At 34.4% G+C, this 16,702-nt stretch overlaps 1 protein-coding gene across 3 annotated transcripts in view; it reads right to left on the minus strand.

The window, feature by feature from the left end:
- LOC135795846 (probable nuclear hormone receptor HR38) overlaps positions 1-16,702 on the minus strand; it is a 34,910-nt gene that overhangs the window by 4,615 nt on the left and 13,593 nt on the right. For all 3 annotated transcript variants that reach the window (XM_065307644.1, XM_065307643.1, XM_065307645.1), the window contains exon 2: positions 1,720-1,829. In XM_065307644.1, the coding sequence (XP_065163716.1) occupies positions 1,720-1,829 (110 nt within the window). The remainder of the gene's footprint in view (positions 1-1,719; positions 1,830-16,702) is intronic.

Genomic DNA, 16,702 nt, shown 5'->3' on the forward strand with positions numbered 1-16,702 from the left:
CACTTAATTAGACGCACATGCGAAAGGCGTGATTTCTTTGTTGCGATTTGTTTCGGTGTGTTTATGCAACGTGAGTTGGTATTTTACAACTTACTACAGTCGAAGGTTGCGCGTGTGTGTAGTAAAGTTGTGCGGTTATTTTTGGAGCTATGCATCTGCACACTTTCCGTCTGCCCCCGCGCTCTCGGTTTCTAATTCGCGGCGTGCACACGGACACAATTCGCAATATGCATTCCTTTGAAAAAATGTGACGGAAATACTGTGGATTTTTCCGCTAAGAATAACTCGAGTGTCGTGTAACACCTTCGCGTTCACGAAACAACAGCGTGGGTGCTTTTCTAATATTCACGCTCATAAATTTATCGGTGTCTTAATTTGGTTTGGTAAGGTGGGGCAAATGGTCAATATTCTTTTGATTCTTATTGTAGTTTATTGAGAAAGTTTTAATCTTAATATTCAAATAGTGTTTTTATTTAAATTTTTGATAAATATGAAGAAAAAACTTAAATTTTTACAAAAAATCGTATTTTTTGACAATTTTTCGTTTTTTTTCTTAAAATTTTTGGCAAATGGAAAGTAAATAATGGTAACTTTAATAAAATTCAGTAAAATATTAAGATATTTGCAATTTAGGAATAAATGTGAAGTAAAAGCTTTAATTTTTACGTTTTTATGCGTTATTTGACGTTTTTTTCAAAAAAAATTTTGAAAAATGAAAGAAATTAGATTGCAACTTCCATAGACAATAAATATTTCTAGTTATGAGTTAAATATAATCCAAATATTTTAATTTTAATAAATTTATTAATTTTTCTACGTTTTTTGACGTTTTTTCACAAAAAAATTTTGAAAAATGAAAGAAATTAGACTGCAAATTCCATAGACAATAAATATTTCTAGTTTTGAGTTAAATATAATCCAAATATTATGATTTTAATAAATTTTTACGTTTTTATAAGTTTTTTGACGTTTTTTGCCAAAATTTTTGAAAAATAAAGAAAAAACAAACAAAAATAACAATTTTACTAAAAAAATTTAATTTTTTTTTCCCACTTACTTCAGTCTGCGCCCATTTAAAATTAAAACACTTGCAAATAAAATTTTTCTAGCTTCACAATTGATGCCTCCAAGATTAGATCAATCGATAAACGAAAATAGTATCATGGCGCGCATTCGTACGTTTCGTGTTCCTTTTCGCCCGTCAGCCGCCACACAACAACAATACGCGCTTAATAAATAGCTTTTGTCAATCTAATTCAATGCGCTCGCGGATAGCTATTATTGCCTCCTCGGCGCATCCATTCGCCGCGGACGTCTCGATGCCCATAACAATCGCCGAATGGAAAGCGCTTTTCTTTGATAACCATTATACTCGAACTCGTACCCGAAGCGCCATCGGAAAGCCGCCTTTCGTGCACGCGAATATGGTAAAATCCGTTGTTAATTAACGTCGCTTATGACTATTGTCCGCCGATTTCGTATCGCGCGCTCTTTGTGCAGTCGCGGCGTGCCGCGCGCGGAAAATGACAAAGCGCCGATGGAGGCGAGCGCTCAACAGGCGCCGACTATCCGTGAGAACTAATTGTTCATGGATGCATAATTGCAGACCGGCGCTGTATTAGGTCCGCCGTGATTTATATCGCAATTAATATGATTATTATCGATAAAAAAGTTCAAATTTACGATCTACGCGTGAATTCAATCAAATTAATTACTTACTTGAGTCTGCAGCAGAAGCATACTTGACTGAGGACTGCTGGGGGCCGAAGGCTGCGCACTTGCCGCCACTAAGGGGGCACTTGACACTTCGCCTTGTACAAGCAATGTACCTGCAAACAAAACCAAACAAATTAATCAACTCTCCAGTTGTTTACACGCGCCAACAACCTCCAACAATCAATAAAACACTTTACGCATGCAGCAAAACAAAAAAACAAGATGGCGGCTAATCAATGAATACCTTTCTTTATGTTGCCGCAATGATTGTACGTTTTGTACATGATATCCATAGTCAACATCGAACACAATGCACACAAATACTTTTCATATTAAAAAATTCGCAATTCGTCAAGTTGTTAAGTTAGGTTATGTCTGAGACGCGTTGATGTTTTGATAGCGGTGACGATTTGAAAATGGGACGTTTGGTTTGGCAGCGCGGGCTTTTTATAGAGGAGCCGCGAGGCGCGCGAGGATAAATTGACGGGGTGTAGCCGATGCGCTAGAGTGTCATCCCCTGGGAGGCAAAGTCGCTGATATTTGCAGCCCTTCGTAATAATCAGAACGGTATGAGCACAGAGTTATGGCCCGGAACGAAGCGCTTTGTGAGCATGCCGGGCTATAGATACCAGCGCGCTGTTTTGATTACGCCGAGGCGCTTATTATGCGCTGGAAAAACATATTGCAGCCATTATTACCTCCCTTAATATATCTACACGTGTATACGAATCATCGGGTTTGTACGTACGCGCGTCGGATATGCATGGTTTGTTATATGTACACTCGACTAACCGAATAAAATTCGAGAGTCCCATGTCGAAAATGATGCATAGGAAAATTAAAATTTTATTGATTCAAAACCACATCGCATATGGTTAATTTTCTTTTATATATTAAGCCAAAAACACTTAAAAATGTATTTTTTGTTATAATTTTGCAAAAAACGTTCAAAAAATAATTTTTTAATAAATTTCTTTAGTTTTTGTTGATTTGCCAGTGATGTACTTTTAATATTTCAATAAATATTTAATTTTATAGAAAAAAACATTCAATTCAATAGAAATTTTAGTTTTTTTGCGTTTTTAGCGTTTGCAAAACGATTTTATTGCAAAAAAAAACTGAAAATTTTTGATATTTTCTCAAAAAACGGTTAAAAAATTAGAAAATTTGTATTTTTTGCACTTTTTGGTCGTTTTGTCGTTAAATTATTAATACTTTTTCAATTATTTGCATTTTTCTGAAAATCTACATCATTTTATTATCAATTTCACCAAAAATTCAAATATTTTACTGCAAAAAATCAAAATAAACACAATTTTAATAAAAAAATTGTTTAACCGTAAAAAATCCACGTCTGATTCATTTATTAATTATTCTCATAGACACTGATTCCCATCGAGGTTAGATATCTATACTCACGTATAAATAAATAATACATTTCAACAAAATAGGATAAAAACTCTTAATTAATATCTCGCTGATTATGGCCGATAATTATAGGCAATCATATCCATACTTTATGTAATTGAGTTTCAATGTTTCGCATTTTCCATGCCATGCCATGCGCACGCCCATGTTTGTCCAGTTTCCCAGACGAACTAAATATTTTCAATTTACGCTTTCAAAGCAAATCGTTTTTTAGACACACACAGTCATGTACTCGCAAGTCTATAGCGCTGAAAGACACAAAAGGAGAAAACAACGCCGGCGCAAACGGCGATTATCTTAAACGCGTAAAGCTCAGGTGTTATTAAAAGTTAATTTATTATCGGCGTTAATGACTGCGCGTGGATTTTTCTGCGCCGATGCGTGCGCGCTGTATCACTGCCGGCGAGGACTGCACGCTGTGTGTCGGCGCGCGCGGGGAAACCGGATAGACGCGAACATTTTCCGCGCGTAATTTATGACCGCTTGCAATATCAATCTTAATTATTAATTTGCATCGGCGCGACGCGCATGCCGCGCCGCGGCGAACTCTAAAGGATCGAACAAATCAATACTTCGCCTATATTTTCCGCGGGGAAAAAATCGCGCTGTGTGCTGTTTGCCCGTGTTAATTATACGCAGATTTATTTCATGTTAGGAAATAAATACGTTGCTTTGTAATGCGGCAATAATTGTTTTCGAAACTTAATTTTACAGTTAAAATATAAGCTTTTACTTGCGTTGATAATTTTATTATTGCTTGTATTTAAAAATTGTAAAATTTATCTATATATATAAAATTTGCGTGTCACAGTGTTTGTTTCCATACTCCTCCGAAACGGCTTTACCGATTTTTACTAAATTTTATATGCGTATTCAGTAGGTCTGAGAATCGGCTAACATCTATTTTTCATACCCCTAAGTTGTTTTTATTTTTTTTATAATGTGGAATTAAAAAATACATACAACCCTAAATTTTTAGCTTCTTATCACCAACCCCTATTTCTTTATAGCCATTTTCGTAATTTAATCATTTTTCATCCCGCTCAAAGAAAATTTTTATATGCGTATTCAGTAGGTCTGAGAATCGGTAACTTCATATCTCTAAGTGATAAGGGTTGTTCACCCTTAATTTTTTTTAAATTTTGGTCGAAATTTTTTGTTTTTATTTTTTTAATGTGGCATTAAAATATACATACAACCCTAAATTTTTGGTTTCTTATCACCAACCCCTATTTTTTATAATAAGTAAGTTACTTTTTGTCTACACTAAAATTTATCTAGAAACTTGAAATAATTTATATGGCAAAACAACGTTTGCCCGGTTAACTAGTATTAATGTAAAATTTGATAAAAATTTATTCATTAAAATAAATCTTTATTAGAGCTCAAAACATAAAATTCAATAAGCTTTTTCATCACATTTTTATGCATGCGACAGCGTAATTTATCTTTTTTGTTGCACAAACTTACAAACAATTTTTCACACCCTTCAAGTTAAATTTTTGCAACAAAAAGTAGCCTATGTTATTCTCCTATGTCCAAAATATCTCTACACAAAAATGTATCAAATTTCTTTCAGTGGTTTTTGCTCCAAATTGACACAAACATACAAAAATTTAATTAGTATGCGTTTTATGAACATTGAGCTTGAGATCCAATCGCGATACCAAATTTATTTATCAGTGAAACATGTAGAACACGCCGTTATGTAAGTGGATAATTCTTTAATTCTCTTCGCCACAGCCGCATTTTGAATACAATCGCGTCGTCGGCGCACGTCCATTGAAATCGCTCTGCAATTTACGGCCGCCCACAACACGCGGTGACGACACGACATTAATGCACAATCCGGGCAACTGCGCTTACAAAACATTCGCATGTTACAGATATTTAAACTGTAGCAATATGTGCACGGAAAACGTGTTATTTAATCGCACAATTACAGATACGATATTAATAGCCTCGAGATGAATGAGCAATTTGTTTATTGTGTAAATCGGAAAAAAAACATTGAAATTCAATTATTTGTTTGGAACAATCAACGATTGCATTTGTAATATCAGGAAATGATCGGGATCAGAGATGCGATGCGATCATAATGCAACAATTCAATGAACGTTTTACATTCGAGAACGCAGGCGAAAAATTTAAACGACTTTCCCTTTTCATGCCGGAGTACTCGTAGAAGTAACAATGGACGCTCGAAGAAAGGAGCGTGCAAATGAATTAGAAAAAGGGTCCGCATATCAGTGATAAGCATCTATGGATGCATTGAAATCAGAAAGCCAGAAGGCGAAAGGGGTCGGTTTGTTTGTTTCTTGATATATATGTGTATATAATATCTACGTTTGGCACTACGGAGATATTTTTATCATCATGGTGTTAGATTTCAAATTAATAGAGTTCTCTTTGAGAGAATCAAGTTTTGTAGATCACGTATGGCTGGCAAAGTAGAATTAAATTTTTGTGTGTTATCTGCGCTTGTTTTTATGTTTATTTAATAGCAAAAATACTAAAATTGCACTTTTAGTTGCGTATTTTAACCTAAAACTGTTTTTTAACAATTTTTTAATAATGTTTTATAAAAAATAATAAATTATTGGTATTTTACATGGATTGGCATGTGTTTAATCTTTTGTCAGCTGGTTATAAACTCAATTACTCTTGTAAAATGTCGGTAAATATTTCCTGAAGTCTAAATATGAATTCCGCGTCGCTCAGTTGTATTCACTTGTGTTATGTTTAAATGATTTTGTTGTAACGCAACGTGCACCCCAACAAATTAGCTGAAAAATCGAGCTTAAGTTATAGAAATTTGCATTGCAATTTTCCAGGATGTTGGGATCATAATTACAACAATATTTCAAAGGTTACCATCGATGTCATGTCTTTGAAAAAATATTCTAGCTCATAATTACTAGAAATGAAATTATTTTTCGTCGTTACACAGAGGAACTGTAATGCTACAACAAGGAAATTAATAATAACCAACTACATTGTACCTATTTCACAGTTGTATACTGTAATTTTGCAAAAATTACTATTAGCTACTTTGCAAATACGTAATTATTTATTATGATTAAAAATTAACTTTTTAATTTTTGTAAAATACTTTTGCAACTCGGTGGATGCAAACCGCATCGAATTGCATAAGTTTCAATTAATAACGAACGGGTAAGTCGCCTTCACGAACTCGAAAGAAAGTTTTCGGATCCGAGCATATGTAATATGCGCAGGCGAGGCGTTTAGAGGCACATCAGAGGACAACCATTACGCATTACGCAATTACAAGACGATGCTGTGAATGCACGACGAATTGTGCCAGCGGGGAAGATTGCGCGACTGCAGAAAAAAAAAACGCGAACGCATCGCTAATTAGCACGCAAAAATATTTACAACAACATTTTTCAACAACCAAAAAATAAAAATGAATCAATGATGATTTAAATAGATTCGGTTGTTCACAGTGTGAAAGTGCAAAACAAATCACTCACAACCTAAAGAGAATGCCCGGCGCTAATTACATCTGTGTTGAGCTGTTTTAATTGTTTCCTCTGCGCCAGGAAAGTTCCAAGTTTTATGTTTTTGTTATCCTGCAGGCATAATGCAAAGCGCGTTGATTCACGATCTCGTATTGTATAAAACTCATCAATCATTGCATCAAACGAAATGATGACTCGACGTAATTATTCATCTGTTTAATTCAGTCGTATATATTTTTATTTTCATTCACTTGACGCGTTTTGTATTAAGATTTGAATCTTGTCGGATATTATGTAAGCAAATTTATCTATCAAGTTGACAATTTTTTTAATTCATTATTTTTTTTATACTTTAAAACAACCATTATTCATTTTACATCACATGCTGGATGGAATATGTTCGATGGAAGTTGTACAGTTGTACAGCTTTAATAACAGCTTTAATAACATCCAAGCTGCAGGTGGTATCGAATTTTTTGCGCGTTTGCGTAACGCAGCGCACAGTGCGCAGCCGTGCGTTTCTCAAGCGCGTCGCCATTTTTTCTCGAATCAAAACGCTCGTCAGCCGCCATAATGCGTGTGATTTATCGTGCGGCCGCTATTAGTTTATTAATTAACCGAGAATGTATGCAAATGCAGCGTGTGTGCACGCTGCGCGCGAATGTTTCCTGTCCGCGATCGGCTGGCGATGCGTGACATGCAGGCTTAAGACAAGTGAACAAGTTGAACATCGTGGCGTGATGAAAAGCAATGAATTTCAAAAATTATGTTCATAAGTGAACTCAATCTCAATAACATTATGAGGAGATGTGGTTCATTTGTAACTATGAAGTGTACTGTGTGTTGCCTACTCACTGAAATACTAAAAATTGAAAAATAGATGTAAAAATCAATAATTAAAGAGAAAATTGCCAAAAATAACATTTGGGAATCGCAGAAATATGAAATTTGAACATTATAGCATCAAAAAAGCACTGAAATTCAATTTTTCTTTTGTTTTTAATTGTTCTTAATATAATTTTCAGAATATGCAACTTAATTAAAAATGTATTGTGTGTTGCCTAACCAACGATGCAAAACATCAATTTACATTAAATTTTTCCATTAAAACACAAATTCTACAAATAAATCTAAAAACAAATAATTAAATAGAAAATTGTCAATGGTAACGTTCGAGAATCCGAAGAATGTGACTTCTCCGCACCGTTATAGCACAAAACAAAACGCAACATCCAAGTTGCGAATCCAAGTCATTGTGAAACAACAACAACACGACCACTATACTCTCGTACACTGCACGTATGCCAGCTTATAGAGCAATTTAACAATCGCGCTCGACCCACAATTTTTCCAACTTCCATAAACGTGTGAGAAGTGAGAATTCTTTCGCTTCTTTTCAGATATCTACACAGAAAAAAAAGCAGTCAGCTGCGTTGATTAAGTGATGTATGCGCGGATGGAAATATTTCTCAAGCAGGCTACGGGCGCGATTGAGACATAAATTAATCATCTATAGATGGATTCGTTCACGATTTTATAATCCGCGCGCTACTGTGCACGTCGCCGCACGGGATTTCTATTTAACCGGATTCGGCGCTTGATATGTCTCTTTGAGTGAAGTGAATAAATCGTGCGTAGTGGACGATTTTGTCACGCGCATGCGCAGACTACTTAAATTATAACAACTTAAGTGTCACACGATCATAACGGGGTTTCTTACGCATGTTTTATTTTAATAAATAAATTGCTTAAATTATTTTGAAACAAAAAATGGTGGAGGCGCCTAATAATTTACTTTCTGATTTCAGCTCATAATTCATTTTCTTTCGCATTTTTCGAACGTGTTGATTGGTAATTAAAATTTATACCAAAGATTTAATGATTCCAAACTTTCCGTGCTCAATGAGTATGTTTTGGGTGCGTGAAATTTACGACGTTTCAAGTTACCAATTCATTGCGCATAATTTATGAGACTATTAAGAGTGTGCGTCCATCTTTTAATATTTTCCGTGCGCAGATGAGCGGAGTTTTTGTGCGCCACGGTTCGGTAAGTTACGATTACCCAAGAGGCAAAAGACGCAAAAACGCGAGACACTACTTTATTACGAATTGCCGCGTGGGCGGCGCGCGGTTCGAAACGACATTGTACGTGTGGGCCACTTTTAATTTACAATCGCTGTTTTTGTCTGCGTCGAAGAAATTTAATTAGATAATGTAATTGGTTAAGACTACTACGCATGCGCAGCAGAAGAAAAAAATTTAAATTTTTTGCGTTGTGTCTATGTGGTGTGGAAACTGCGCGTTTCTAGTTTCCCATGTAAATCATTTAATAATAATAATCTCTAAAATAATGGCGCTCTAAGTACTCGACGTACTTAGCACATTGGCTTACACACCGTATGTGTGCGTATATGTTGCTGCTGGCTTCGGCTGTTTGCTCTCCGTGCACTTTCACTCCGGCGCGCGCATTTTTTTCTTTATTTTCGCAGCCCGCAGCGTTTTATTGCAGACATTATTCTCACAAGAACGCGATGGTAACATCTAGTGTATCTACGTACGAAGTTTTAATTCCGTACCTAATAGAAAAGTCGTAAACGATACGCGGCGATAAAATAAAATAAACATTTTATTTTTATTCTTCTGCTTATTATTGCTACTAAATATTAGCTTTATCGTCACGCTTTTTATGTTCTTCAGCTGCATAAAACCCACGTGGAATCGAGTACGGAAATAAACAAAATACACAAAACGAAGCGAAAGAGTTTCGAACAAGTTCATACCGCAAATAAAATTACTTTGTGGTTTTCTTGGTTTATACGCTGAGATTGCAACATTTAATTACTTTTATTTACTACTTTAGGTGCAATTAGAAATAATTACATGATTTGCTACGAGCATGGCATTCTTGTAAAGAATACCTGTGAAATAATAGTTATTTACAAGTCAAGACATTGAAGTTGCAATTTTTATAATGAAATTTTAATTGTATATCAAGCATCAAGTGGCTAAAGGGGAGTTTTTGTCACGAGATTGATTAAGAGCGAGCGTAGCAAGCGTTTTATCAATTTTGTCTACTTCCACTGAATTTCCATGTTTAGTTTTTTTATTTCAACATTTTATTTTAAATCATGCGCAGGCGCCAGCTCCACCCCGTGACTAAAACCCATGACTAAAGTACTTTATTCACGACTCTAGCCGTACATGTATAAAATATCACTTTTTGTGTCTAAAAACCGTGAAAAACTAGCGTTTTAAAGTTAAAAATTAAAAAAATAATAAAAATATTCAATTCCAAGCATTCTTGAATTACCATAATTAATCTCTGTGTGTCATGAAATAAAAACTTTAATAATTGTACACGATGCATGGAATGTACGAGCAACGCAATCTTCAGCTCAAAACCTGAACCACACGATTAATTGGACTGCGGCGCACGCTTTTTATCTTAAGTTATGTTATCTGCACTCGAGTTATACCGCCGGTTATAAATTAATGTATTTTAATTGCGTGTATCGAATGGTTTCAGGTGCAATTGATTCAATCATCAGGAACGGAAAAAAATCGCCAGAGGAAATGAAGACGTCCGACACCGCATGGCCGGCGGTGTTTCCTTTTCGATTACTACCGAATAAAAACATGGAATTAACATGTCAACATAATTAAATACCAGTTTGAGTGCTGATTTCCGAGAGTAGAGGCTAATGAAAGTCTCACGATGATGAAAAAAGGGTTTTCGCATATATGGCGATTTGCAACGGCACCGATTCGATTTATGGCGCGCGGAAAATACGACGCTTTCATTTTTCATAACTGTATGGACTCATATTTCTATAGAAATGTTTTTATCAGTGAGATATTCTCTATATGGATCTTCAGTGAGGAATTCCATATATGTTTACTGTTGAAATGTAAGGTTAGGATATTTTTTAACCTCACTTAACCTAAAAAATATTGAGTTTGAAGTCATATATTAATTTCCTCTGTGAAACAACGAAAAATATTTTAATTTCTAGAAATTATGGGCTAGAATATTTTTTCAAAAACATGACATCGATGGTAACATTTGAAATATTATTGTAATTATGATCCCAACATCCCTACAAATTGCAATGCAAATTTCTATAACTTAAGCACGATTTTTCAGCTAATTTGTTGGGGTGCACAATGCGTTACAAGAAAATCATTTAAACATAACACAAGTGAATACAACTGAGCGACGCGGAATTCATATTTAGACTTCAGGAAATATTTACCGGCATTTTTACTAAAATAATTGATTTTATAACCGGCTTACAAAAGATTAAACAGATGTCCCTACGTGTAAAATCAAAAATTTGGTTATGTTTTAAGCTCCTGTAAAGTTATGCAACCAAATGATCAGAAACACGGCAATAACACAATAATCCACACACAATGTGTGCAAATCGGCAGGCAATAATAGTAATTCAGCTCGTAAACATTCGCGGCTAACGCGGTTGCGCACGGCGCATATCTAAGCCGACAGATATTGCCGCATTCAAAGACAAATCGAACCTCCGCACCGAAAGCTATAACTTGGCCGCGGCAGCTGGAATAAAATGTAAATTATGCGAACGATAGAAATTTATCGCGCACGCTCGTATGCATCGCGCATAATGCGATTGTTTACCAAAGGGTAGGTAGCGCACAACAATGTCATTAATGCCGCAGACTATCGCCGTCATTATCATACTCGTGTACCGATAATAGCGCACATAAATCACGCACGTAATTTGTTACTGGCGCACATTTCACATCTCTATCTTTCTAAATAAACACTAGATATTCATACGTGAAGTAACAACTTGTCACTGTTTTTAGGCGGTAAATAAATATAAATTAATTGACATAATTAGGCAACTTGTTGTACGATTTCTAAGCACACGCACAATCCGAAAAAGTTTTACTTATATTTAAATATTTTCGCCACACGCATACAATTTATTATTATGAATAGAAATTCACATAAATAACACGCACCTAATCGGAGTGTATTTGTAATATGCTACGATCACGCATAATATCTCGATATTCCGAAAGCTTATCTGATTTTATAGGTTATGTTGATTTTAAGACAGGTAGTTCTTCAATCGGTGATAACTGAGCCCACATGCCGTTCGAAAGATGTTTTCCTACTCTGGACGTGTGCCTAATTGTCCAATTGTGAATTTAAATCACACATTTGGTACAGTTTTATATTGGGTAGAAGATTTAATACGGCTTTGTTTCCAATTTACATTTCAAATTTGATTCGGTGCGTTTGCTTGGAGTAGAAACTCTTGCTGGGACAGATACCGGTTCGAAATTTGTGCTAGTGGTAAGCACACGCACTAAATCGATTTTCGAAAATCGAGTGTCATAAATTACGCACCTGATGTAAGTTGATTAGTTGTGTCAACATAAAAGAGAGGTTTACACACGCATAATAATATTATTTTAATTTGTGAATGTTAAAAAATTCTTAAATTTTGCATTGGACAGGATGTTAGAGAATTGGCACAGTTTTTCAATGTAGATTTTTATCAATTTCCGTTATTTTTTGATTTGCAGAGTTGAAAAGTATATTTTTACGCACTAGTGCATAAAAATGAACAAAATTTATTTGTTTTTCATAAATATTTTGCTTATTAAATGATCAAAAATGAGAAAAACCGTTTAATTGATTTGTAAAGTTTATATTTTAAGCACTAGTGCCAAAAGTGCTCTTTTATACTACCAAAAAACATATTTTTAAATATTCTATGTAATATTTTACAAATATTTCATTAATTTAACTTATTTTGACACTCTAGTGCTTAAAATGTACTTTTCCACACTTGAATCTTAAACTATCCACCAGATGTCGCTGTAACTAACAATTCCTCACCTATAATATTCCTACAATTATTTATTTAATAATATTCTACTGAATAGCAATCAATATTTAAGTCGTGCATCTACGATGAAAACAAATGCAATATTTATGCAATAATTTCAATGGCAGTCTATTCACGCACATAAAGACTCCAAGTATGCATACCTGACAGTTATAGTTAAGAATTATTGCAATTGATACGCCTAGTTCCCCGCCACGCCGCATTCAAAAAAGCCATTTAATCACGACGTTATTACGCGATTTGTTTGTCTACTCACCAGTGACATCGCTTACACGCTAATAAAATCTCGGCCATATTTTCCGCTGCGCATGCCGCATATACTTAAACATATAAAACTCTTAAAGGATTGCTTTAATTTGGATGCAACGCGTTCATTATTCGCAAAGCCGCATGAATTATCGATAAATACGCACGAATAATGCTCATAAATTATTTATTCTAATCGTTTTATTATAACTTCCTTTCGATCATTACGCACCGCGCCGCATTGCGATGGAATTAGACAAACATGCGCGAGGCACGAAATTATTACTTATTTCAATGTATTCATATGCAGAACACTCCCACATTCAAGACATTGTAGAAAATATTTGTTTCAGAGTGATAGGCAACCAAATTTACAAATAAATATATTGGAAGTTAATTTTTATGATGCTTTGGTTGCCTATAACACTCCTACATAAAATATATCATGTTAAATATTTGTTTTTGAATTATAAAATGTTAGGCAACCAAATATACACACAAATATTGTGGAATAACATTTTTATGATGTTTTGGTTGCCTATAATACTGCCAAAATAAAAATATTACGAAAAATATTTATATCTCTATAATAAAACCCTAGGCAACCAAATACACACATAAATATAATAGAATAATATGTGTATGATATATTGGTTGCCTATATTAAGCTTAAAAACCTTGTTTTGTGAATATTAGGAAGACAAATCGAGCAGCACGCTTTGAATGAAATTTATCGCTCGTTGAATCCATCACTTATCCTTGTTTCCTCCAGTGCGCAGTTCGAAGTTCGCAGCAAAAGAGAGTTTACGACGCTCGTGAGACGCGCATTTGTATTCGTACATAACGAGGAAGGTGTTGGTTCGTGTGAAAAAAAAACCTACAGCGAGGAACATCGATCCGGCGATGGATGACGACCGGTGACTTCAACGCGCGAGCTTTTGCGCGTCGTGTTCGTGTGATGCTTATTTGGCTTCGTGTCGATTCATTCCGCTCGCGTAAAATTATTGTAGGCGTCGAAGCGATTTATATCGTGATCTTGTTGCTTGTTGTTCCTTGTTTTACAAGAACACAAGAACACACAATCAAAACAAAACTGTGCAATTTATTTTTTCTGTTAGTTTCTGGTGTGTTTGTTTGAAATATAAAATGATTAATTGGTTAATTATTGAATTTATTGCTATTACGAAATAATCGCTTTAAATTAATGTCCAATTTAAAGTCAATCAAAGTTATTCGGTTAGAAACGGTGCAAAACTATTAATTTGATTATCATAATCATAAACGCGAAATTTGTTGCAAGTTTTTTTTTGTAGTGGTTAATTGCGCAAGAATGCTAATTCGAGAAATTTGATTTACAGCATGCGAATTTAGGTGGTGCACATTTATAATTGCCGTGCAGAATGCAATAAATTCATCTTTTGACATAGGTTGTAATTTATCTATAGGTAGTTGCGGCGCGTTTACAAAGTAAAAATACAAAAATTATTAAATAAACAAACCAAATATTGTTTATTATTAAATTCTGCGTATAAATACGTTAAAGTTTTGTTAATAACAGTTTTTAATCAAAAGTTATAGTGAAAATTTTATTTTTCTACAAAATTTAATTTTATTTTGTTTATAACTTTTTTAAAAATTATTTTATCCACAAAATATTTTACAGTTAGTTGCAGAATTTAATTAAGCATGATTTTATGCAAAAATAATCAATTTATCTGAAATAGTTTTCAAGTAATACACGAAAAACTAAAAAATTTCACCTCATGTTTGCGCCGCAACCATACATACACACTATACACATTGACGTATAGAAATCGCGTGTTTTACGTTCTGCGCACCGTATGATCTCCGCCCGATCGAATCTCGTGCGCGAAATAACTCATTCTTCGCGTGGCAATCATTTCCAAGTTCGTTAGAGCTGCATGCTCGACGTTGATGGGTGCCAATTTGTTGTGCTACATGCATAATAAATTTCGGCGTATCGCGCGCGCCATCTTATCGTGCTTGCAACATCTGTATCGGCGCGAAATCGATTTGATAATGATTTGCACGATCAAGTTCGCGCGAAAGTTTTAATAGCGCGTTTGCCGACCGGATTCGTATTCCACTGCATTTTATAATTGTAATCATTGGCAAATTTGGCAAACGCTTAATTTGTGCGCTTGGCCATCACATAAATATCGAATTATGCATTGCGTGATTCCAGCGTTATGCGATTAATCAAGGCGACGGCACGTACTGCACCCATGCTAATAATTAGTTAAATAAACTATCAATAACTTGCATCGCGCATGATGTAATTGTCAAAAATTATAGATACCTGTATCAATAAATTTCAAATTAACCTAGAACCTTTCCAATCCGCATGAAAATTATTGATTTTCATAACTTTTTTTTGCACACACGCGGAATAAATTAATACTTAATAATAAAATATTGCATTCAAAGCGCATAACTTGAAATATTAGATTAATAAATAACCAATTGACCCACTAATTTCGTATATCTGCCTACGTATAATCATGTCGTGCCTGTTTTTTTTTCTTCTTGGAGGAGAATAAAAAAATGCAGAAAAAATGTGCAATACCCGGTTCGTGTGTCGTTAGAAACTCGAAATTCGATACTCGCATCGATATTTATGTCCATTGTGTGCCCATTGTGCGGTTTCGCGAAGGCGAAAGTTGCCCGAATTTATTGTCATTCAGCATCCGTACGCCGACCTCCGACTCTATTAAGAATTAAGAGCTTTATACGATTTGTGCGCATGTTCACGAAATACGGAGAGAGAAAAAATTTCACGCGGAGGATTTCCGATAAAGAGGTCACGTTTCGACGCCCAACGCGACGGCGTTTTTCATTTTTTGCGCTCTCGTCGCGCCCACATTTTCAGTTAATTGCCATCTTGCGCTGAGTAACGTCAAGTCATGCCTAGGAACATAGAATTCTATTTATTGCATTGTAACATAACCTTAAATAACGAAATAATTATATTTTAACTCATTTCTAACCTAAAAATGCGTTTTTCCTATCATTTTGATTTCATTTTTATGTAACATAACCTTAAATTTTATGTTTTAACTGATTCCTAACCTAAAAATGTGTTTTTCATCATATTTTGTGTTTATTTCTTTGTAACATAACCTTAAAGACAAAATTTAGCCATTTTAACGAATTCCTAACCTAAAAATCATTTTTAATTTATTCCTTTATAACATAACCTAAAATGCCGCAACATAACTATTTTATCTCAATTATAACCTAAAAAAATGTTTTTTTCTCTTTAATTTTGTATATGATGTCATCTAACCTAAAAATATATAAACTTATATTACTTTTATACTTTGTTACTTCTTTCATACAAAGATTTCGCATTACGAGTGATTTATAACGCTTATAATGAGAAATGCAGCAGGTACGTGCGTGCCCATGGCCCGCGCCGGGTTAGAAATCGCAATTTCCATGCGTTATTTTGCGCGCTAGCGCGTCGAAAGCAAATAATATTCGATAAAATTGTATACAATCCTCAATGTCGCAATGCTAAATTATATTTATTTATTTCTTGATTAGATTATTATGGAATTCTATTGTCTGACTAATCGTTTGATGGCTGCAAGACAACATTCCAATGCGATATGAACTTCAAGTATGAAATTTTTCATTTAAGTGTGCAAAATTGGTTAGATTTTAGTTAAAATTAATAAATAATTTATGATAAAATGTATTTTAGTTAATATTTATGTTAGAACAAATATCAAGTGTTTTTTTATTGATCAAATCAATTAAATCCACAAATTCACCAAAAATAGATTTTTTACTTGTATTATTTGACATTTTTGCTACTAGCGCCCTCTATATGCATCGGAATGAACTAAAAATGACGATTCCTTTCTTTCTACACTTTGTATTTTAGAGGTTATGTTATTCTAGCTATCAAAC

The sequence above is a fragment of the Atheta coriaria genome, unplaced genomic scaffold (assembly GCF_025399875.1).
Source record: "Atheta coriaria isolate IRGN ID8LTWV9N9 unplaced genomic scaffold, Caltech_Dcor_3.1 hic_scaffold_7_pilon, whole genome shotgun sequence".
Lineage (NCBI taxonomy): Eukaryota > Metazoa > Arthropoda > Insecta > Coleoptera > Staphylinidae > Dalotia > Dalotia coriaria.